We start from the raw sequence: 25,345 nt of genomic DNA, 5'->3' as shown, positions 1-25,345 counted from the left end.
TTTAATTTTATTACAAAGCTTTTATTAAAAAACAAATGCTCAGCACATTAACTCAAACTGGAATGACAAAAAAAAAAATTGGTTGACAGTATTTTTGGCAAAGGCTGTGCCTTACTATTTTAAAAAATGGGTACATCAATGCTCATTTCAACAACTGGCATAAAATCCCACTAACAGGCTAACAAAAACAGATACAAATACAGAACAATTGAAGTAATAATTCAAGTGCTGGGCTTTTTACAAGGAGAAGGGGAATGGGTGAGAAGGAGAACTCACTGCAGTCATATTTGCTGGATGTATTGCTTATGTTTACAGAGTAGATGATGCAAGACTAACATGTCTACTGACCAGCTGACTGTTGTTACATTTATTTAGTTCTATAGGACACTGTATTATATAGACTGAGAGGCCACTATTTGTTACAAATAGTTTAACAAAACAGCCACCTTTTTTCCATACAGATTTTTTCTCTGGCAGAAAAAGAAAAAAAAAGAAAAACTCCTTTTATTTAAAAAGTATTTCAGATTTTTGACACTTGTTTAAGCTCATACCTAGTAAAATATACACCAAAGAAATTACAAACTAAAAGTTAAAATATAAAAGCATTCAAGTTTCTTAAAAAAAGCTAAAACCAAAATTGATCCTGTCGCACCATTAAATAAAAAGAAGGTTGAGCGCGTCATCCTGGTCCAGGCAAATTCCATCCCTCGATGTGCTGTGTGGGGCAGCTGTGGTCTACGGAATTCTGCTGGCTGAAGCAGGCACAGACAGCCATGCTATTGTGTTTGCTGACTCAATATGGACACAGATGAGATGGGGGCTTAAGAGTGCAAGGCAGAGGTGAAGACAAAAGCTGCTCTGCTGACCCAGGAGCTCATTTGCTCTATTTATATCAGGGCTGGACCTCGTGATAGTGAAGGATTTTGGCAGTGATTGTCTTTATGATTCAGTGTCTCTAGCAGTGACATCAGGGTGAATGACATCCTAGACAGACTCCTTGGGGTGGTCTGTGTGGATGAAGGACACACCTAGGGTTTAACAAGCTTCCATCTCCAGAAGGGGTCCTGGTGTCGCCGCCTTTGCTTTGCAAGTTGAGAAAGCATTTCTTTTCCCACCTACAGGGAAGGGGAGGAAAGAGAGAGAGGAGAGTGTGTGATAAAGACTATCTGAAGCCTTAAAAAAAAAAATTCTTCAAACAAGCTGGTGATGGGTCACTGTAACTCTTACAGCTCTATTAGTGGAATGTGCATTACAATGTCAAAGTTAAATGCAGAATTTATTACTACTTGCTTTTGCTTGAAGTTTGCAACTATATTTATGGGAAGTACTTTGCATTGTAAAGAGATACCAACTAGAAAGGTGGGGTTTTAAACATCCAGCATATTACAGAATTTCTTCCCTTTAGTAGTGGATTTCATTTCTCTACAACATTTGACCCAGATACCATTACAAAATTAGACATCCTCAGGCTTTAGTACTGCAGTGCAGTGGTTGAGGTCAATTAAACCTCTGTTTCAGAGCCTCAAGCTCTACTCCCTGCAGCCATGAAAAAACGCTGTCTTCTGCAAGCAGTTTGGTAGAGGAATGTGGTGGATGAGGCTTGTGTGAACACTGATTCTACCATCCATCCTCATGACTGGGGAGGATTTATTCTGCTCGTCAGTGGGGTAGGGAACATCTTCCAGCTGTGTAAGACCCATAGGCCTCCTCCCTAGCAGTAAAGTTCACTAGATCTTGGAAGGATTTAGATTCTTAGAGCATGTGAAATGGCCCACAGTACAGGCCTAATAGGAATTGCTGATCCAGAAGAGCACAGTCTAGGTCTCTGGATTACATCAGCTGATTTATGAAATTGCCAACTCAACCATCACCCTTGCCATTCTGATCCAGACAAGTGGGTTATAACAGGGTCTCCACCCAAAATCTCTCTAACAAGTTAGACATTTTTCCACACATGGACACATGCTCTCCAGTAACTGTTTGGGGATTATTGGTATTTCAGAAAAATCAACATTAACCTCTAGGTCTCCATGTACTACTCAATTGCCTAACAAATAGAAGGTTCAGTGAGCAAAGCTTTTGAGAGTGATCAAAATTAGCACAAGAATGCAGTTCAGTGGAGAAGGTAAACGAATTTTTACCAGAAGAAAGACAAAATGCTTAGTCACATAAAGATACACTGCCAGCACCTTGAGTCACACAAGGCAAGACAGAACAAGTTCATGAAGAAATGGTTTAAACCACAAGTCAAACTTCTTTTAGACTAATCATGATAGATAGACTGCTTAAGACTGCAAGAGCCACAAGCTGAGTTAATCAGCAAAATTTACATTACATTACATTTAAGCAGTATTTAAACAGGGCCATTTATAACTAAGCACCCACCTCCACTACAGCTTCCGTGTAAACCATTACCACACAAAGTGTTTCACTCTTAGTGGCTGAGGAGCATGGCAGCTCCTGAGTAAGGAGTTACACTGCCTCATGTAGTCCAGACTAGAAAGCCTATAAAACTGATTTTGTACCCTTTGAATTTAATCAGCATAAGCTGAGGTCCCAAAATCGTATTAAACAAGTTGACTCCTTATCAGAGGTCACCCATGTGGCTATTGTTACAGCAGAAAGGAAAGTTGAGGACACTTAACTTTAGCTGCAGACTAAGGTAGAAAAGACCAGCATGTATTGATAGCAAACTGCTCTGTATAGCTTAGATTTAATGCAGACTCCCTTGTTGCCTACATAGTGCCATCCCTGATACATAAGGAATAGCTTACACCTGCTGCTGGTAGTCACAAAAGGACATTTAAAGCCACTGAGGCCTCTTAAACAGCACAGCTAAAAGTCCACTGGCAAACCAGCAGTTTCAACAGAGGTGGTCTGTATTGACTAATTCAATTCCTATTTCCTCATAAAACCAGCCCATGTCCCAACTAAAAAAAGCCTCCTGAGCTTCCTGCCTTTTTTTTATTTTTTATAAAGTAGCGCAGTGCTCCGTAACACGTGCGGATCAAAGAGCTACGAAGGGCTCTACCTTTCCAAGGAGCACGAAAGAGAGGCCAAGCAAACAGCAGAGCAACACTGGGGAGAGCACCCTGCAGCTTTATATTTATTTTGTGCCTTTTCATCCCAGATTTTCAAAGGTTTGGTCCAGGTTGTTCTTCCTGGGAAGGTTTTCCTCTCAGTATTACATGAAAACATTCAGCTTCCTGTTGAGGAATGGCCTTGAGGCGCCAGGCCAGTAGTTCACAGCAGTCTGATACAAGCGCTGTGATTCAGAGCTACTCCCCATTAGCAGCCAGGAATGTCTACTTCACTGAAGGAAATGAAATGCTCTTCTGTTGAGATGGTTCCCTGCCTCCTCCCCCCTTCCCTTACCAGCAAGCTGTCTTTGAAGTCAGGAGGTTAAAATAACGACCGTGGCCTTGCTCTGGTCCTCAGCTTTTTCCAACAGCAGCCATTGCTTCTTTCTCAATCCAGAGGCAGCACAGCAGTGCCTGCCTCCTTTTCATAGCTCCTAACTATGCCCAGCTCCTCCAGAGAGGCTGCAGACAGCACGGTGATTCTGGAAGGGGACAGGCACAGGGAAGCCCCACGTATTTTTATTTCCAAGCAGTACAGCAAATTACAGAGTAGCTATCCTGAAAACAGCATCTAGAATGCAGCCTTTCCCCTGCTGCACATTAAGGCTACACGCTGGAAATTGCTTCTACTGCTGATAAACCAAATAATACCTAAAAAATATGAGTGATGATGGTGTTGCCTTACAGATATAAAACAGGTCAAATCAGGATTCTTTTCAAGAAACCACAGGCATGTGCTAAGGAGACTGAAGACTTCCCACATCTAAGGCTTCACTGGGGGCCTGCAGCTGAAGTCTCACCAGGCGAGGCATGCCCTAGCAAAGCCCAATCCACAAGTGAAGTCGGCACAAATCAAAGACTGCAATTACAGCTCCCTGGCTGTGGTTAGGCTTCAAAGAAAGTGCTGCAAGTCACATTTTACATATGTGAAGTCTTGAGCCTGAGCCACAATAGGAGGCACTGTCTGTGCCATTTGCAGTGTACATCTGACTGCAGGAGGAAAGGGGAAAAAGAATAAGAAAACAACACCTCGAGTAAGAAACAGACGTAAGATTCAAGAATAATGAAGTGCAAAAAGAAAAGCCTTACTATTGAAGTGATAAAACTAATTCAGGAATTGCTACAGTAAAACTAAATTCTCCTGGCAAGCCTGGGCTCAGTGGCTGAGGGGATCACAAGGGGATCTGAAGTCCTCCCCATGCTTCAGAATGAGATGGATGAAGGGTGGGTCTGCAAAAGTTTTGTTCTCCTCCTCTGGTCTTATAACTTTTCTAGAACAAGGGAGAGAATTATGCAGCTTCATCCAGGTCATGCTAATCAGAAAAGGTTATTGAAGAAAGTCAGGAATGTCCGGATTAGTACAGGAATAAGTACTGAGTAAAAGAGATACCTAACCCTTCACAGAGGGCAAGAGATATTAAACATTTAAAATGAAGTACTTTTTTTCCTACGCCTTTCCCTATCACATTGTTTGGATACAGTTCTAAGGAGAGACAAGACTACATATAACAGGCAGTTACATGTATTTTTTTTTAAGAAAAAAGTTCATATCCAAACCTGTCTTTTAATACAGTACTTCAAACAGCATGGCAAATTCAGGGACCCAAAAGCTGAAACTGTCATTTTCTTTGTAAGTCCAAAATGGACATGTTCGACTTACTGCCATCCGTGGTTTATTCAATACTCCCAAAACCCGGCTATGCAAAACCAGGTCATTATTTATCAGGGCAGTTCATGGTGTTTGTGAAGTCCCTCTGTATTTTCTTTAACAGCAGAGTTGGAGAGGGTTTCAGGCACAAGCAGATAGAAGCCAGCAGCTGCTGTCTGCTCCTCTTCCTGCCCAGCTGTGCCATGGTTTGTGGGTTTAGCCCAAACCAGATCCTTGAGATGTTCAGGGCAAACACAAACAAACACTCCACAACCCTTGTTGTTTCTAAACAAAAAAAGCACCTCCCAACAAAACCCCAGTCATTTAAGTAATCCAATTTGCTGCAGGGTCCCACAAGCTGTTACAAAACATGGATGGAGAGACCTACGGGAGACAGGAAAAAGCCCTCTCTGTAAGAGCTGGATACCAGCAGGCAGCAGAGGAAACTTTTAAAGCTGCCTTTGTATCCAAAGAAATGACAAAAAATTGTACCATAAAACTGTAACAGATGCTGCCATGTTGAAACTATGTTAGTAAGAAGCTTTTCTTGGTCTGTCTAACCCCTCCATCCCCCTTGCTACTTTTAACCTCAGTCCATTGCTGCTAACTGTGAATGGAAACTCCAACAGCAAATTATTCACTGTTGTTTTAAATGCCCTGAATTAGCTGCCCCTAAAATACCTCTTCATTGACTACGGGTGGAGCCTGGAGTCCTAACTTCTGTCCTCATAGTTTGACCTCAGCTAGATGCATTAAGTGAGCAGCAGGAATATTCCTCCCCCAGCCTTCCCAAGCCAGAGGTCTCTTCCAGAGCAGATTAGTTTCAACACAGAAAATGCCCAGGTATTTTAGGGCTCCTGTTTTGTGCAGCTGACGGCAATGGTGCCAAGCAGGTGTGGCTCTTATCAAAGGCCCCCAGTTTAGGTAGCACAAAACTACCAGCTCTATCACTTAGCTAGAATCTTTTAAATTATCTTACTGGAAGACCCAAGACATGTTTTTCCTGTTGGATGTGGGAGGGGAGAGAGGCTCCATGTTTATAATAAAAACCAGATTGCCTCTAGACAGCTGTCTCTAGCAGCTTCTTAAAGAGGAACAGTATCCTAAAGGCGAGGAAGAGGGAGGAAGAAACAGGCTTGTCTCCTTTCGTATCTTTATGGCATATAATAAATATTCAGGAGACTATTTTTAAAATTATTTGTTTTCTAGACTGAGAGCTAGGAGCACTGAAATTGCTACTTCAGTTTTCACCTGCTGTAACAGAGAAGAACATGAGGTATTGGTAAAGCAATAAGTGAAGATTCTTTCAGAAGAAAGAAATAATGCAGGTACAGTTTCCTCTTTAGATCTTTTTTGTCTGCCACAATTAAACATAGGTTAGAATTTACAGTACTTTGAAAGACAATCTCAACAGTTAAATCTTCTGATATATGGAATAATTTAAACAGTTGCTTTCATGAAACCAAAGGCAAGTCAGATGTAACCTGAATAACTTCTTGAGCTTCCATCAACTCTTCTACGCACAGGCATCCACAGAGCAACACTAAAAGCATAAGACAACAGTGCACAGAAACCACTACAGAATTCAAACATACCAACTTCACTTTGATGCAATTAACTCATCTCATCATAAAATCTCTACTGGTCCAAAATACACAATGGGAAGTCTGTGTACCTCAAAAGACCCACATATGTGAAGAAAACCAACTGTTCATCAAAATGTAGTCCCACCTAGTGTGTGCATTTGCCTTTACACCATAGAAACCAATTCTGTGTAGTTATTTTGGCAATAATATTTTACCACGTGCAATTTCAGGTATCCCTGAGATGAAGGATAGATAAAAGGCTCTCATAACTCTTGAGTTTAACTCTGATACAACTTAGTATTAATGAGGGAACACATATCCTCTAACTTTTGCAAGGAGGAAGCAACTTCAGAAATTATGTCTCTCTGCTCACTTAAGCCTACTTAACTCTCTTCAAGGCCTGATCCCACTGTACTGATGCCTGTGGCAAGAACAGCAATTCAGAGATGGTCACTGGTACCATTTTCCTCAGTTGTCTCTAACCCTGCTCACACATTACACCCCAGTGCCAGTGACACCTTCACTGCACAAATGCTTCCAACATTTGCTCCTGCCCATGGAGGGAGGAGCTGAAAGCTCTTGCTCTGAAAGCTCTCACTAAAGCCCATAACATCTCACTGACTCACCAGGCTCATGTTTTAACTGGCCAGACAGTGGTGTTTCAGCTGGTCATGCTATAAGCTTCCTTCCTTGTACAGCTTTCCAATCTGCAAGCTTTCAAAACTGTTTGCATGGTGCAGTCTTAACAAGCAGGTAAAGGGTCAGAGATTTAAAAGATGACTTGCAAAAAAATTCTTAAAGTAGAGGATTGAGGAACTGACTGGTATGAGAAGGTTTGATCTGTTAGCAGTGAGTTTTGCAATATCATGGTTAACACTCTTTGGTTTTGTTCTGTTCTTTTGGTTAGTTTTGTCTTCAGGATGGCTAGGTTTGCATTCATGTATATCAGAAGAGCTCTTTAATCATAATCTCTAAAATCAGAGGCAAATGGAAACAAAACTCAGTGTTAGGGTATGCTAGGGTTTGCTAAGCTTTGATAGAACTGCATTTGAATACAATTCTGTTGAAATTACAAGACAGATTTCACCCAAGCTTAGTCTCCAAGCTTCTCTCTTAGAAACAAAGGGGAAAGACTTTGACAGTGCCATAAAAACTTGCTTTCTAGCTCATCAGGAACACAGTGTCAAAAACTCATTTTGAAATTTTTCATGTAAATACACTCAAAAAAGTGAAACTGCAATGCGAAAAACACTGAGAAAAACACTAAAATTCTGAAGTTTGCTTCCAATTGGAAATGAAACAACATTTCAAAACCTTACATCTTATTTATGAAACAGTTTGTTTCTACAGCGTTTTTCTCATGACCTTAGACTTCTCAGTCTGGTGGTGAGTTTACTAAATCCACCAAAATATACCGTTTTTATCCAGAGAAGAATGGTGCAGCAGCAGTCAACTCCCTGTCCCCACCCTATCCCACAGGAAGAGTTAGAACAATAGTTGTCCCACTGCTCTCCTTCATTCTAGCCCAAGCCACCTACAGCTAACACCTCAGAAGTGAAACAATAAGGGGTTTTTTAATCACTTGTTGATGTGGTTAAGTTCAAACTTCATTCAGCATCTCTAATTTCTCAGTAGGTTCTGCAACTTGAGTATCTCCAACAAACAAACATATACATCAACCTCCTGAATTACCTATTTTTTCCATTTGTCAGTGTCAATTTAAAGTATGAAAAGCTTCATAACTGACCACACTGCACTTATTTTGCAAAAATCTTTAACATTTTTTCTTATTTCTCTAATCCCATATCTATGCTCATTATCTAGTCAAAAGTGTTCTGTATTCTTTAATTTGTAAAACCTATGCTTTGATACTACCCTCACTTATGCCTCCCACAGTGTGATTGCACTGAAAATAGCTCTTCCTTCCTTCCTTCCTTCCTTCCTTCCTTCCTTCCTCCTCTTTCCCTCCCTTCACAAGGGCCCTCCACCAGGATGATAATGGGAAGCAGGGACCTGGGTCTGCTCTGCTGCACCTCTCCCAGCAGGTGTCAGTGCCCCTCTGTACCTGCCACCTGCGTAGTCAGAAGAGCAAACCCATGGCTTCTCTTCAGGTTTGCTTTTCTGACCTTTTCCTTGATGTCAGAGAGCCTGAAAGAGAGGAGGGCTTCTGTCTTTCACCCCGGTAAGATCAATGTCAGATCAGAATTATGTTGCTGGAGGGACACACAGAAAGGACAGAATGCCATCCAGAGGGACGTGGGCAGGCTTGAGAGGTGGCCTGTGCAAACCTCGTGAAGTTTGACAAGTGCCAGGTCCAGCAACTGGGTCAGAGCAATCCCAAATACAGGCTGGGTGGAGGATGGACTGAGAGCAGCTCTGTGGAAGTGTTGGTGGAAGAAACCCAGCCACGTGCACTCACAGCCCAGAAACTCAGTTGTATCCTGGGCTGTATCTGAAGCCCTTGGCCATCAGGGCAAGGGAGGGGATTCTGCCCCTCTAATCCACTCTAGTGAGACCCCACCTGCAGTGCTACATCCAGCTCTGGGGTCCCCAACAGTAAAAGCACATGGACTCATTGGACTGATCCCAAAGAAGGCCACAAAGATGCTCAGAAAGCTGGAGCAGCTCTCCTCTGCAGACAGGCTAAGAGAGTTAGGCTTGTTCAGCCTGGAGAAAGTTCCAGTGAAACCTTACAACAGTCTTCCAGTTCCTAAAGGGGCCTACAGGAAAGCTGGAGAGGGACTTCTTACAGTTCCATGTAGTGACAGGACAAGGGGGAGTGGCTTTAAACTGACAGAGGATAGGTTTAGATTGGATATTAGGAAGAAAATTTTTTAATGTGAGGGTGGTGAGGCCCAGGGAAGTTGCCCCATCTCTGGAAGTGTTCAAGGCCAGATTTGATGTGGCTTTGAATAACCTGGTCTAGTGGAAGGTGTCCCTGGCCATGGTGGTGAGGCATTGGAACTAGATGATCTTTAAGGTCACTTTCCATCCTAGCCAGGATCTGTCTGATCGCTATACTCATTTTCTATGGAAATTTTATACCTATCTGAAATAATACAAATATTTTGATCAAGAAAATTTTCTTCTGCTCATTCTGTCCCTCTTGCCTGTGCTGAAGGCTTCTATTCATAGGCAAATGGGGAATAGGGAAATATGGGTCACACAGGAAACAATTTTTAAAGCAAATCAGAACAAATCTCTGCACCACCATCACCACACACATTCTCACAGAGACTAACTTCTGTGCAAGTTCTCCAAGCTCTGTTTAAAGCTTCTGAGCAGTCAAGAGCTATGGGAAGGGGTGGAGCATTTGTTTCAATTTGAACTACTCCAGCAGCAATTTCAAGAGCACTGGACAACCCAGGTTTGAAAGCATGCCTCAGAAAGGAAGGTACCACATCCTCTTTGCATCTCCTTTCTCAGATGCTGGCCAGAAACCCATGGTCAACCACAACCACAGTCATCAGACACTTCTTTTCCACACTATTCTGGCTGGTCCATTTTATAGTCTGCTTTCACAGCCTCACTCCAGTTTAGTTTTACGTAATAGGGAAAACATAATCCAGTCATAAACTACTGCCCAAGAATCACTTCTGTGCTGAAATTTGGCTCAAATTTCCACATAGGAAGTTTGAAATGTTAAGATAATTCATTGTTCAAAGTTAAATGGTCTTAATCTGATCCTTTTAAGTACTTCTGATTGCAAATCAGTATTAGTCAAGTTTTCTTGGTTTTGAAAGCTTTGCTAATGTAGATGCTAATTGTCATGGAATTTTGCAAGCCACAAATAAACTTCTCACAGGTTTTCAGATGTTTATTAAGCTTCTCTATCACTCTTTTTAGCCCTTGAAGATATGCCAAAACACAATGTTAAATTATGTAGTTTCCCAATTGCATCCTACCATATGTTGAATGATGAGCCTTTTAGAGTTCTGTACAGAGCAAGTCATAAGAAGTTAAGTACTTCCATGCTGCAGAACAATGAGGAATTTTTCTTAGTACCCTTCTATTTCCTTGCTGATTTTAAAATACTCATGAGATGCTAAAAATCACTGGGTTTTTTTTCTTCCAGAAGTCAGACTGCATAGGAAATTAGAAGTCTCCACTTCCAAGACAGAATTGGTTCTATTTACAAATCCCCTAGAAGGCTGTGCTTAAAGTAAAAAAAAGCCACCACTCACCTTTCAGAAAGGTGCTCAACAGGTGATCTCTACATTGTCCTTTATCTTAGCTTTTCTCATTTCTCCTTCCCTCCCTGGCCTCAACTCAATTTATTTTTTAGCATTATCAAGCTTAGTTCCACTCTTGGTTGATTTCAAAAGAAGAGAATAAATAACACTTATTTCTTCAATAAATCAAAGTTATCTCAAACAGTTTGTTGGGCCACATCAACTGTAAACAAAATCCTTCCGGGGACAGTTCCACAACTCTTGAAGGACACACTTTGGAGTAACCCAGGATAATATAGCAAAGACTGGTGCAGAGGGTCACAATATTCCTAGTACATTCTGAAGTGTTTTACAGATTGGCCCTTCAGTAGGTTGGAGTTCACAGAACTCTGTTCAATCCTAAGCAGTGAAACCATAAGATGCCTCCCGCTGTGTACAACTCTTGGAAAAGGGGCAACTTAATGCTACCACCTTGACTTTACCACTCTATTCATGTTCAAGTCATAAAGCAGGATTAGAGGTCCACCTTAAAAATCAGTTACTTGCTGAATGTTCATGGACAAAAAAAAAAAAAAAACAAACCAACAAAAACCCCACACCCAAAACTATCACAGTATGTTAAATCATGTCTGTTTGCATGTCTCTTCCGTTACTTTCCTCTGAACATCCCACCACACAACCCTCCCACCATTTCATCCTTCTCACTTACATCACTGTAATTACAGCCCTGGTTGATCTCCTTTGTGCTGATCTTGAGATTCTTTCTTTGGTCTTGCCACCTACTCATTTCTGATTCTTCTCAGATAACAGAACGCTTGTCTCCTTCCCAGACCTCCCACCCTCCTTCTCCCTCTTCCTTACACCATCCACATGAGTAAGAAAGCTATTCCCAAACTTATTATCTCCATCCAGTAAAGACTACAACAGCTCTGCTGTGGGCCTGGTAAGATATTATGCTTGTGGGCAAAACATTCTTTGGATTAGGCCTGCAGAGGGCAAGAGCCTTAACCTTCAGAAGTTTACTTTGAAGTCTGGTTGATTCAGGTTTCCTAAATCATTCTGTACATCTACTTCCAGCAAGAGCACATCTGCACATCTCCAGTGCAGATCATTCACTCAGCATGAAACACTTAAGAGAGGCTGCCTTCACATGCATAGAGTCAACAGCACACTTCCCCTTCCCTGAAGAACATACTACTGTTCTCAGACTCTGTGTTACAAATTGCCTGAAGACAGAGAGACAGATATTGCCAACAGTTTCCACACTGTTACAAAGCCTAAGAGGACACAGGAAGGCAGCAGTGTAAAGGTCAAAGGGAGAGAAAAAACCTCCACACTCAGAACATTCAACCTGTAATACAGAAAATGCAGAGAAACTCCAACAAAAGTAGGTCAGCATAGGCAAGACTGTAAGGTATCCAAGAAACCAAATATTTCCTGGTTTTACACTGTCACTTGAACCTTAGTTGTATTCCAATCCCAATCAAATACTCTGTATGAGTTAGATAAAATTATGAGTATTTTGCCTACTGGTACTGTGTTAAGATCGAAGTGAAAAATACTCACAACAGTCATGGACCTGGGCAACTAAGCTGAAATACCCATTATAAAACTCAAGGTTAAAGCACTTTATTTTTCAGTAGGTATAATGCTCTAAGTAACAATATTTTACAGCTACATTTGTTGTATAGGCTACAGAACCCCAACACTGCAATCCACATCTCAAAGCAGCATGACTCAGACACATTGCAAAGGGTAAGGCTGCCTGCTTGCCTGAAAAACTTCTGCTTGTTAGGAAGAAAAAAAGAGCACAAATTTTGTCTTTTCACTTTACTTCAGCTTAAAAAAACCCAACAAACAAACCACCAAAGTCTTGTCTTAAGTTTAGACTAACCAGCATAATGGCATAACTTCAGAAGAGGCTTGAATCATGCTGACTGACACACTGCACACAGCAAAGTGAAGTTGGCTTTCTCAGGCCTAGAGAGTCCAAGCAGAGCAGAAGACCAACAGGAGCCTGCTTTGCTGACTGCTCTTGAGTACCACACAGAACCCGTGGCCAAACAAGGCAGAGGAAGAGGACAGAGCCCATTTCTCATACAGCACGTAGGTGATTTGGAAAAGTCGGGGTTTTGTTGGTTTTTTTGTATGATTCCTGGAATTCTTGGGGATCGCCCAAGTGCAATATAGGTTAGTAGCTTAGAAGCTACTATTACTTCAAATTAATGCCATTCCTACTAGAAAACACATCACGCTGAGAGAAAGAGAAGGACCAGCCTTCCAACACAGACACTGAGAAATTAGAATCTCACTGTGGTACTGTGTGCACTCACAAGCTGACTAGATGGTGTTATTGCACATGTGTAATCACTAGGCATTCCACCCTCAGTGCAGGTAATATGATATAAAGAAAGAAAACACATGCTGGAAATACAACAACCACAAAAAACCCCAACCTGCACCACAAATGAAATATCACTGTTACAGCTGTGGGAGAAATTCTTGAAACAACTGAAATACAGTCCCATTTTCTTAGCAGGTGTTTTGTTAGTATACAGGTGAATAAATTGTTTTTAAAAGGTGTACCCAGCCAGCCAGAATCTTGTTGATGTCAGGACATAAAATGTGCTTCAAAGCCAGCATCTACCCTGCTCTTATATGAGCTGTGACAGTCTGGGAGGGCTTGCACCACTTAATAAACCCAGCCCTGGTTCACAGGCAGACTTGCATTGAGTCAGTGAGGTGTGATCAATTTGAAAATATTATGGTTAAGCAGTGAAATGGTGAACACCTAATAGATAGCCGGTATAAAAACCATCAGTAATCAAAGTAACATTAGCTTTGGGATATGGTAGTTTTGCAATTTTTGCTAAATCCATATTATTGCATAAAATTTATAAGAAGCCATATTTTACAATTCAGTTTTATCAGCAGGAAAGCTTTAGAGATGTTCTTACCATGCTTCAGATGTAGGCAGCTGTCATTCTGGGGCCTGTACCTGTAGAAGATTGTTTTCCTTTAACAAATTTCTGTTACAGAGTTTTTGCACATTCCAAGTAAGTTTGTTTGCTACAGTGTTACATGGAATTTTTTTGTGTGTATTTTTTGGTTTTGTTGTTTGGTTTTTTTTATGGTTCTTATACCAGCCATTTTTTGTTGGGGAAAACAGGATGTTTCTTTATACATATTTTAAAGACAAAGAGGAAACCTCACTGATGCTTTTAGCCAACCTACTAGGCAGCTGTTAGTGTACAAAGAAATGTAAAATACAGTGAGATAAAATACAGTTACTACAAAAGGTCTGTGTAAAGCTTCCAGTGTCCAAAAATACCACACAGTATTTGAGCCATAGTTAAGTCTAAAGATGACACAACACGGATTGAGGAGAAAAGCAAAGGTAAAACAGGACAGGGTTTGCAGCAATGCATAAGTTCAGCCAAAGATGTTGATGCCATCAGGACTCAGAAAGGTGTAAGGGAAAGCAGGCATGGGTTGTGTGCATGTTCACAAGCTTACATTCCAAGTGAAATATCTTCAAACATCCATCAGAAGCAAGTGTTAGACGAAAGCTCGTAAAAATTAAATAGCGCAAGCCCTGGTTTCTAAAATATACCTGAGGTGAATGGCAAGTAAGAGGTGGTCATGGCCTACCTGATGCTGATTCCTGCAACTTTTCTCTCTTCCTCTTCTTTTTCTTCCCCTGAAAAACAGGAAATTTTATCATGCCATTGCACTCATAGAACTTCTTTTTTGTCACTTACCTCACAGCAAAAGTCATCTGGACACTGAAAATGGTAGGGAAAAACCCAATTATTTTCAGGGTAGCTTTTCTCTCCCAATTTTAACAAGTTCAATGGTAACAAAGTTTGCTCTGAGCATCTATGGAGAAATATGCACATCAGCAATACATATATTTATATCCACATGGAATTACAATTTCTGGCAGTTTTTCAACTAACACTGGCAGCTGCAAGCACTGAAAAGACTTCTCACGCTCAATAATCTGATGACACATATGTTGATATCATAATTTATGGCTCTTACAAGAACTCTGCACACATTCAGATACTTACACTGTCATACATGGTAGGAGCAGACAGGGTGTTGAAAGTACCTAGGACGACCATCACTTGTCTCCAGGGTGCAAACCAGCCAACAAAAACTGTTCTGATAATGCTGGTACCTGAACAAAAGCCAAATCTGGTGTGGCTGTGCCCAGAGAGCACGCTCTGCAATAACCAAACAGCAGAGACTGTACAGCAGAGCACCCTTAACATGGCTGAAGTGCAGAACACAAATAAGTGCCTGGCAGCTGTCTTTCTGAGAGACCACACTGGCCACAGCCTGCCAACCTACTCACTCAGCCTTCTCCTGCACCCCATCTATGGAAATGGCCATAGCTCCTGCTTCACACAGTCTGTCAACTGAAACAACAGGTCAGCTTAGACCCACAATTTTAAACCTCAATCATCTTGCATCACCTTAACCACCACTGATATTCCTCCATATGTCTTGTCTTTATTGCCCTCTATAATCAGTGAAAGCGTTTTGTGTGTGTTTTAGGAAAAAATCATATCCATTTATATTTTAAAGAAGCCTCCAGACAGGCTGCAACAGATGAGCTCTGGCAAAGGCTGATGCAGTTGCTGTGAGCAGGGCTGCAGCCTGCTGTCCATCCTCCGGCCCCCACTCTCAAGGCTGGCAGCTGCATGTCCCAGCACAGAGCATGCCACACACACACAGTGGCCTCAGAGGGGAAGGGCTGAGGTGCTGGGACACATCTTTCCACAAGCTGGCTCTGCAAAGTACTGGGATGGACAGCAGGTGATGTGAGAATCCACCTCAAACCCCTGCAGTGCTCACTGATTGACAGGACAGCAAGGGAGGACTCCAAATACAGGCTGTGGTGAAGCTCCAGCACATGAACTTAAGTAGCCTCCACTCTGCTCTGACAGTCTGGGCCTGCCTGACTCTCAAGCTCCTGTCCTTATTTATCCCAAGGCTGGCAACTGGGCTGGCCAATGCCTTGTGAGCAAGATTCCAAAGTCAGGACCAAGACTACAAGTTGGAAAACACATTTCAAGGGATCTGAGGAGCTCCCAGCAATATGCTTTATCTCTTAGGCACCAATGCAATGCTTTTTTGAGAGGAAAGTGCATTAGTGCAGATGTTAACACGGAAAAGTCTTGGGAGGAAGATTTGTTTTGTTCTCTATGTCAGGCTGACTTCAAGTGCTAAAACATAAACTGAAAGCTGATCTGAGATCTACCTATGAGATAACACAAGTGAACAAATAGGAGGCTGGGCTGAAAACTAGTTGTCAGCATTCCCAAGTAAGATAGTTTCTGACAACTGCAGCACACATCGACCCTCACATTGTGAAAATATTGTAACATTGTGCTTCTCATGTCTACCACACAATTTTGCATGACTTCTTTGGGTAGCAGTAATAAAAAGATATGAAAAAGATAGTTTCAACAGTTGAATAACAATGTTTAACATTTTCTTCGAATTCCTAAAATCAGGCAAAATTCCTAAAACCAGGCAAACCAAAATAGAAGAAGTAAAACCAAACAGTACACTTTTTTCACTTGTACTGTTTTGTGAAACAGAAGAACCATCCCTAAGTAACTTCCAACCCTCAAAACACTGCAGTAATACCTGTGATAAATAATTAAAATTTCACTTTTTGACGGCCTAAGTTAGGAAAACCAAAGAGAAAAAAAAAAAAAGATGCCATATATCTGAAAAGGTTTCAGTGATAAACTGTGCTCTCCTGTGATCACTGTCTGACCACCACTGCAGAGCGTGTGCATTCCTGGAGAGGCAGAGGGGAGGGCTGCAGGAGGAAGCCAGCAGAGTTCTTCATTGTAACATACAGGACTGGAGTATGTCAGAGCTATACTTCCACACAGGATGTAGGCTGGAAGCACATCAAAGAGATAACTCATACGTGCCACCTCACACTCTCCAAATGTCTGTCAAGGCATTTCAGAAAGCGCAGGTCCGCTGCTCGTGCTGTGTGGCACAGGCTGGGGCAGAGCACAGGGTTTCTCAAAGCCAACATGACCAAACAGCACAGGAGGACCATCCTGAAGCCTGATGTCCAGTAAGCATGAGTTGACAAGACTCCAAAGTGGTGTGATTTTCCAGCAACTCAATTTGAGACAAGCTAAACCCCCTAGTTTCCAGGGAGTCTTTCCCTAAGATCCTGTTTGTTCCCAGCTATACTTCAAGGCAGCTCTGTTGACACGGTCTGGCTACTGGAAATAAACCCTACCCGTGTAGTGTCAGGACAGTTTATTGGCCACATAAAAAGGACAGAAAGAAGGTGCTAGGGCTTTCAGCTGTGGCTGTGCTTACAAAACTAGGCATGCATGTCAGCAAGACCAGGGCATTTCCTTCAGAGATAATCACATAGTATCTGTGTCAATGCATTCTCTGCTAGTTTCTACAGTTTCTGTTAACACTGAGTTTAGATACCTCAATCCTCAATGTCCAAAGACATCACTGAAGTTGAGAAAAGCTGCTGTCGCCCTAATGCAGAAGGAAAATTGAGCCAAATATAGCATGTACATTTCCTATCCCAGGAGGTGGTGTCACATCTAATGGAGGGACAGAAAGGAGCTCAGAGCTCAGGTTAGGATCAGTCTCTCAGGACTGCAGCTTCTGAGTTTGATATCATCACATTTGGCTACACTGACAGGTCATTGTAGGCACCAGAGTGCAACCATGCAGTGTAGGCTCTGATATTTAATTAGAAAACAAGAGTAACTGTAAGAAAACTTATTAACATATACATACATACATATATATATATATGTATAACAGTAGGCTCTACCATGAAGGTTACTTACACAAGATTTGCACAGATGGACCATTCTGAATTAATTTCAGCTGAAGTTTAGTCTGTATTGAGACCCCTAAGCTTGCAGTTCTCTTGAAAATAAAACATCCCTTTTTTCACAGGTCTAAGAAAGATTTCTGGATAATAAGTTATCTGATGAAAATGAGGGAAAATTCAGAGCTGTACAGTACAACATGAGCTTCCAGACAGTACTGGCCATTGTCTTAGGAAAAAAAACTCTCCATGCTATTTTTTCCCCTCAAAAACTGTGAATTTTGTAAAAAGCATCTCAACAACAAAATACCAAGTTTTCTGGGTGCTTGAAGTGAAAACAAATATAAGGTTTATGTTATGTGTATGTTCACCATCGCTTCATCCAGAACTTTCCACAAGTTGCAGAGAAAAAGAATAAACAATAATAATTTTAGAAGTTACAAAAAGAAAGTGAATTTTAAAAAAGAACCTTCAAGTGAGTGACTTACATAGTTGTCTCTTGCAGACCAGCCTGGATAAAGCTGCATGTGTAGCTGCCTTTCTTTACGAGCTAGTTCATAATATTTTGCTTGTTCTTCACGGGAGAGAGCATGCCACTGCAAACAAAATAAACACACCTTTAGACTAGGAACTAACTTATACCTAGGCAACAGATGACTTGAGCAAGTGTTTTAGTGACTTTGATTCAGTCCTTCCCCACTGCAAAAATGAAATCCATTAGCAATTACAAGCACCTGTGTTTATTAACGACTTTCAGGCATTTGTCAGCTCTGTAACTGCCAAGTGCCTTGAGCAAGACAAAATTATTTATGGGAACAGGGCTCACCAAATAATCTGCTCACAGAACCGTTCTCTCCCAACACTACTTAAAAAAATCAACAAACAAACAAAAGCAAACCCCAACAAGAAAACAGCAACAAAAACCAGCCTTTAGCTCCTGACAGAACTGAGAGAGTTTGTGCTGCTTTTAAAGGGCAGCAATCTCCCCTTGACAGAAGGGTCTGCTGTCTTGGTTTCAAGCAGCCCCTAGACACAAGTTTTCAATGCCAACACAGAAGGCTTTCTGTGCACCAGCAAACCTGTTCCAAAATCAACTTCTAAGTATTTCTAAGTATTGAACTTTAAGGTACCTGCTTTCTGATTGAAAAAGGAAATGTCAACTGCAAAAGTTTCAAAGGTAAAGAAATCACAGAACTACAGTCTTACAAATTATATGAGTTGACCTCTGTAGCTAAGCAAGAATAAATCTCCTGGTTTCATGTACTTAAAAATAAAAACACCCCCCCCCAAAAAAAAGCAAACAAAAATACCTCACAACCTGCACATTTGGAAAGGTACCAGCTACATTAGTATCTAATAATTTTGTTCTTGTTGAAACACCTATCAAAGCCCTGAACCAGAAAGAGTAAAGGCCTTTTATTTAGAATTAAGTTCCACTGCTGCAGCATTAGATACATCTTCTTGTTTGACAACATCCATGGGGAAGTAAGAAGAGACATGTTATGAAAGAAATCCAAAAGCCAGACAAACAATCATTAAGAAATCATTAAGACATTCATACAATACTAACATACAGAACTAAGATTTCAGATCACATCACTTTTGTATGATTTAATATGTTGTTTGGTTACACAGCAGAGGATGGCTCTTGTCTGCCTTGACTTGGCAAATTGGATGTGTTGTTGAGAGCCCAGGAGCTCAGCCTGTCTGCAACTCTCAAACTCTGCAGGCACATTCAAAAACTGGAAGGTGCTGAACACAATGCTGTGGCATCAGGGAACCCAGCAGCATGCAAAGTGTCAGCTCAAGAGAACAGAGGTAGCTCCTCCTCTGGGACAGCACAGGGTAAATAACGACCAGGATGACTGAACACAAAACATTTGACAATAATTAATGCCCAAGCAATTGGATAACTCATGCCCCGTTTGCACCACAGGAGAAGTGGAATTTGAGGTACTTTCACAGAGAACAGTAACTTGAAAAGAGGAGTCCAAGCTGCAGAAAAAGCACACAAGACTGAGGCTGATTCCTTACCAAAACAGAGATAAATAAGCCACTGCCCTGGTTCAGGCCAAGAAAACAAGGCTGACACACTAAGCAACTAAGATCAGTCATCTGGGACTGCCTTCACCTGTAAGGGTAATTCACAGATCACAGAATACTGTGAGTTGGAAGGGACTCTCGAGGATCATCAAGTCCAACTCTTAAGCAAATGGCCCATACATGATCCTAGAGACTTGCATGAAAGCATGGAAAAGGCAAGCACCAAGATGTCCTTTAAGGGGAGGTAACAAGAACAACAGAAAGCAGAAGACTGCATGAACTGGGACAAGTACCAGTAGATTTCAGCTCTGTTTGGAGGGGAAAGTCTTCCAACTGTAATATAAAAGGAGCACTTTAGGTCATGTACAGATTTCCCACTTAAAAGTACAGGGTTTTCAGAGAGTCACAGTGCCTCTCAATACTGCTTTGGTCAGTCATCAAAAGGAGGTATTCACAGGGAATTTGAATAATCCCTACTCAAACTCAGATCAATACAGAAGTCACCCCTTTCCTCATTTCTGGGAGTCAATTGCAAAATGAGATTTACCTCTACTGCCTTCCCTTGCAAGAACAACACTGGCAGAGAGCACAAAGGCTGTCTGTGAGTTGGCCTGCATAGGGTTTTTTGTGAGCTTGGAATGCACAAAACACACCTACCATGCCACAGAAGCATACAGCTCTCAGCATGGCTCTGCTGCATGAACTGGGATCATCAGTACACAGCTGATGGCTTCAGAGACATTCAAAACTTGGCTGGGAAGGTTCCTGAGCAACCTGATGTAACTGGACCTGCTTTGTGAAGATGTTGGACTACATGACCAACCTGCATGGCTACAACTGGACCACGTTATATTCACTTTTGAGTTTCATCTCCAGTGGCATCCAGTGTTCATCTCTGAATGATCCCTTCCTGCCCTGATGGACACTATCCTAAGGGAGGATCCAGAATGTGATTAGAATGCTCCTTCCATGTGTGACTGAGGGTATTTAATGTTTGAGATGCTGACACCGTAACATGAGTGGAACAAACACAAATTTGATGATGTTGCTGATGCTGAAAAAAGAAAATCAAGATACTGTTTTTATTTTTGTTGCACGTTTTATCTTCTATAGCTAATTTGATAGTTGCACATCAGTTATCACCTCAAGCAGAAAGCCAGGCTTCACACCCAGCTAAAGGGAAACACAAATTAGCAGCACACGTGAGCGCTCACAAACCCTGCTGTACATACCCTTCTGCCAAGGATCTGGTTGATAGCTGCACTTTCTTTCAGAGTACACTCTGCTACAACGTTTGCTCTCATTTCTTTCATGTACAACATGAAAGCATTCAGAGGTTTCTTAATATGAGGTCTTTTTGGCTCTTGTTCTTTTCTCTGTTCGTGCTGAGGCTTCCTAAAACGTGGTTGGGAAAGGGAAAGGAAAGGGAAAAAAGCATTAATTTGCCTTCAACCTAAAAAGATCCAATGGAAAATTACTAACTTGTGATTACAGTAGCACTTAAGTAGTAGGAATGAGAATTTCAGTGGTCATGTCCCATCCACGTTCATATCTTTTAGTTTAAAATTCAGGGAGAACGTCAGGTTGACATTATCTAGCAAGTAACATTTAACCTGTGAATCTGCTCCAAACTTGTCTCAATTCTCTTTTTGAAAGGCTGTCCCTGGTATCCTAAAAGACAGGCAGGAGAATAGCTTCTCATCCCCTTCTTTCCTAGGTCTTTTGCCTTGAGTACTAAGCAATGACACTGCTTTTTACTAGTGAATTTTGCAGGTAAGAACTTCTCCAGCAGAAGTTCGTGAGTTCACACTCAAGCACCAGTCAAATCTGGACAGGTCCATGATTATGGCTCAATGGAGATGGTTGTTGCCAACAGCTTAAAAGTGCTGGACTGGAATGAAAAATGGCTTCTCATTACCCTTATCAAACAGCAGCCCACAGTCCCTGTTTTAGTTATAGAGAAGAGTTAAAATTCAAAGAGGTCATGAAAGGCACTTTTTTAAAGCATCCTTGATTCTTCTTCAGATGGAGTTAGTTCTCAAACATTTATTCATCAAGGGCTAGAGCAGAAAGGCAGACTCACACATGCATTAGCTCACTGTCGTTGTGCAGATGTTCTTGTTTTACTTGAGGTGTTACAATAGCTGGGTGAGGGATTCCAGTTGTGTGAGGGCCTGGAGGACCAGGAATCATGTGATGTGAAAACCTAAAAGAGAAAACAAGGCAAGGTCTGTAACCCCACTGAAGACAGCATCAAACATGTCTGACAGCAGCAGGACACTCCAAGAATGCAAATGCTATGGAGCTTGCAATTAAGACAACTCTTAAAAAGCACACCAAAGATATTTGGCTAAGATTTGTGCATTGTAGCCCAATTATTCAAGAAAAACAAACAAAAAATGAGTCAACATTTTGGTTGCAAAGAAGTTGTTTTATTACCTTTTGGACAAATGCTTTTAGCAATGCACACAAGAAATATTTAATATTTGTACTGTTGCACTGTCTTGCAATAAAAATACACATTTCTTAACCAAAAAAAATGTATTTCCACACCAAGATATAAACATCCTTGAAATATCCACCACCAGCCAATGCAAAGGAGGAAACTGCCATGCAGAAAAAAATAAAATGAAAGAAGAGTCTTTTCAAGAAGTCCCTGATGGCTCTCTTTACTTTTCCAGGTACTTAAGGTAAAAGATTTTAACATCATTTCATCTGAACCCACTATTCTTACCATGAATGCTTAAAATAAACTTTGAAAATCCTGCATCCTGGATGAAGGATGGGAGCAGGGAGAGATTTTTTTGTCCTAATTAAAGCTTCCTTTCATTTGTACAAGAAGGAAAATGAAAAATAAAACAAAAATACCATTAACTGAATAATCCCACCTTACTAACCCAGGTAGTTCTCAAGGACAGCTGAGACAGATCTTGAAGGTGCTGAGCATTGCAAACTCAGGCGCAGCAGAAAACCTGCATGCTGCATTTTAAACTGGTGGAAAAGCTCATGCTCTAAAAAGTTTTGCTGAAGGATTGATGGCTAAGGAATGCCATCCAGCCTTTCACCATTCCCTAGTCTCCTTGCTGCCCTTTTCCTTCATGTGATCAAAATAAAGGAAACACAAAGCCCTGTAACTAAATCAAGTGATTTTATCATGGAGAAAGAATGTGTTTTCTTCCCAATCACCCTGACAGGCACATGCTTATCATTCCCCTGTAAAGAAGTGAAGGGACAGTGATAATCCAAAGGAGCCCACACACGAAGAGGTAAGAGGACCTACCACTTATCAAGTGGCCTGCCTTAAATCCCTGTGCAGGAGGATGTCTCTCTACAGATGACAGAAAAAAACCCCAAGAATTGTATTTTGCAACCTCTTGTACACCAAGCACAGGATGCAGAAGCTGTCTTAAGAATGCAAAAGCAGAGCATAGGAGGTCTGGAGTGTGTCATGGCCAAGTCTCAATTAGCATTGCTTGCTTGCACTTAGACATAAAGACACAGTGCCTGAGTCACACACCAGTACAGTTACTGTGCTGGCATCCCCTGCCATTAGTGGCTTTGGGCTATGAAATACCTACTTGTGAGCAAGATTCCACACAGAGCATTACCTATGTGATTCAAGACTAATTACCAACAACTTTGAAATTGGACTAGAGAAGGCAGACTAGAGTGACAATCCACCTGGCTGCATACTGACATGAGCAAAACCCAAGGATGCTATGCACAACACCATGTGTTGCATCTAGAAATGAACTAATGACTCATTTCAGATGAAACAGCTCAATTAATTGTTGACAATTCACTGGGTGCTCCTCATTGCAACACTTCAGAGACTGACAAGAAAATTCTGAATGAGACCAGTGTGGGATCCAGGCAAACTGCATATACACACAAAAGTTAAATAAAAATGCATAAGGGTTTAGCTGACTGAAAAGCAAGCAAAGGCAGACCAAGATGCAAGCAGAAGAGCAACTTGCCCTCTAATGCCAGCAGTTACTCCCCAGTCAGTCATTCACCTCCTACACCTACCTGGACATGGAAGGGTCGACTGAGAGTGAGGATGGATAGGGCTGCCTGAATCCACTCGAGATGGGATATACAGGCTGACCTTGCCTGAGGTCACAGAAGAAAGGAACCCATCAATCATATGATATGGTATTCAATCGTTATTCTAGAGTTACAAGCTCTTGATGGGAACTCAGTACTAGTCACAAATAAATAGTAAGAGCTAACACTTTCAAGAGTTCTGCTAATGAAACTAATGAATGCTTAAATGCTTTGAACTTTCTCCCTTGCTATTGAAAGATTCCCAATCTAAGTTTCCACTGGGAAGGAAAACAAAACAACCAGCCTTCCTCCCCCGCAAGGCACACATACTCATGCACACTTCTCTATCTCCATCCCTCTCTCACCTAGTTTTAGAAGCACTGGAATCAGATTTGTCAAACAAGCTCTTAGAAAAAAGCATCTTATTCTGAATAGTTCTACTCTAGATCAGAGTGAGAACACCAGATGGTGAATTATTAAGCTAAAAAGCCTTTTGAACAGTTTTATTAAGTCTTTGAAAACTTATGACTCTCTCCATTAGCATATGCTATAGTGAGGTACAAGTGGACAGCTTTTCTAAGTAGAAACTGATTCCATAAAAAAACCCCAACCCGAACCACATAAAAGCCCACAGTGACACAAGCCTATCTTACTACTTAAAGATCAAACTTTGCAGTCCAGTAAGAGAAGCTTGTGTGAAGTTTTTGTCTCCTTTGCACTCTCACCTATACAGAATATTTTGCCACCAGTCCATCACTTGAGGTCTTTAATTTTTATGTTTTGATTACTTGATGACTACAATGACCCCCCTGAAGTAGCATGCGATGGTAACATGAGCAAATACCAGCCCAAACACCTCTACCAGCCAGAGGGACACCACACACATCAATCCTTTTTGAACAGTTGCTTATCCACTGGTCAATCAGCTCTCAGATGAGAAAAAATGGAACCTGGCCTTTGTAAGGTTCAGGACACAGATTTCACTCTTGGAGCATATTACTGGAAATGAACAGTGCTTAAAGGGAAGAGGAAATGAAAAAAAAAAAAAAAAAGTTGAAGGAAGTCTCAACAGTGCTACCTCACAGCAGAGAGCCATAGCATAAGGGACAGCTGAGTATGTCCCACTGTTGGTGAGTGCTGCTGAACACATCCCTGAGCCTTGTAAGGTTGCATCTTGCCTCTCCTCTTCTTTCTCTTTTCCCTCTTCCCTCCCCCCAGTTTCTGCACTGAGAAACCATTCAGAAGAAATGACTGACCACATCTGGAAAATGCATGCTAGTAACTGCCTGGTGGCAGTGGAAGTGAGGAGTCAGCTAAGCAGCAGAATGGGGAAAGGGGGGGTGAAAGATTAAAAAAATATTAAAAAAATAGATGGTCAGATACTTCCATATTTTAGTTTGATATCTACTAATTATTTGTTCCAAAAAGGCATGTGGCCTTTCCTGAAAGATATGCCAGCAATACAACATTTCACCATTTTCTGCTCTCTACTTTCTCTGCCTGTTGTCATCTGGATCCTGTTTCCCTCCCATGGAGACATTAAAAAATAAAAAAATCTGTATCCCTCATTGAATGGGCACAGACTAGTCACAACACAGATTCTAAAGCACTGAAATTGTGGCTGAGTTGCCTTATTCCCTGCTCCAAGAGAACTGAAGGCAAGTACATATCTACCCCAAGCAGACATGAAGCACCCTGCCAAATCTATTCCTCCGAAAATACCACATTTCCTCCAAAAGGAAAATGACACCCTGAGTGGCAGCAAGAGATCATGAGAGCATTGGCAAGAGCAGCAAGATCTCCCAGTGACAGAGGCTTCTCTCTGTACAGAAACTGTAAAAAGCAGCTGGTTACAAAAGTTTGTTCTCCATTTGGGGCAGTTTCAAGATTTACCCCCCCCCTCCACTTCAAAGTTCTTTCTTACCTCC

The 25,345-nt window shown here is 41.5% G+C and overlaps 1 protein-coding gene across 5 annotated transcripts in view; it reads right to left on the bottom strand.

The window, feature by feature from the left end:
* Positions 1-25,345, bottom strand: part of LEF1 (lymphoid enhancer binding factor 1) — a 71,073-nt gene continuing 45,728 nt past the window's right edge. For 2 of the 5 annotated variants that reach the window (XM_036382090.2, XM_036382089.2), the window contains exons 7-12: positions 23,400-23,483; positions 21,454-21,576; positions 20,603-20,765; positions 17,816-17,923; positions 14,138-14,186; positions 1-1,115 (exon numbers count right to left, since the gene is read on the bottom strand). In XM_036382090.2, the coding sequence (XP_036237983.1) occupies positions 1,036-1,115; positions 14,138-14,186; positions 17,816-17,923; positions 20,603-20,765; positions 21,454-21,576; positions 23,400-23,483 (607 nt within the window). In that variant the 3' untranslated portion in view covers positions 1-1,035. Of the gene's footprint in view, positions 1,116-13,443; positions 13,485-14,137; positions 14,187-17,815; positions 17,924-20,602; positions 20,766-21,453; positions 21,577-23,399; positions 23,484-25,345 lie in introns of all 5 variants that reach the window. The other 3 variants (XM_036382093.2, XM_036382095.2, XM_036382094.2) reach the window with 3 other exon arrangements.

The sequence above is a fragment of the Molothrus ater genome, chromosome 4 (genome assembly GCF_012460135.2).
Source record: "Molothrus ater isolate BHLD 08-10-18 breed brown headed cowbird chromosome 4, BPBGC_Mater_1.1, whole genome shotgun sequence".
Taxonomy (NCBI): Eukaryota; Metazoa; Chordata; class Aves; order Passeriformes; family Icteridae; genus Molothrus; species Molothrus ater.
Note: the sequence above shows the minus strand (reverse complement) of the source record. Positions and strands in the feature narration are given on the sequence as shown.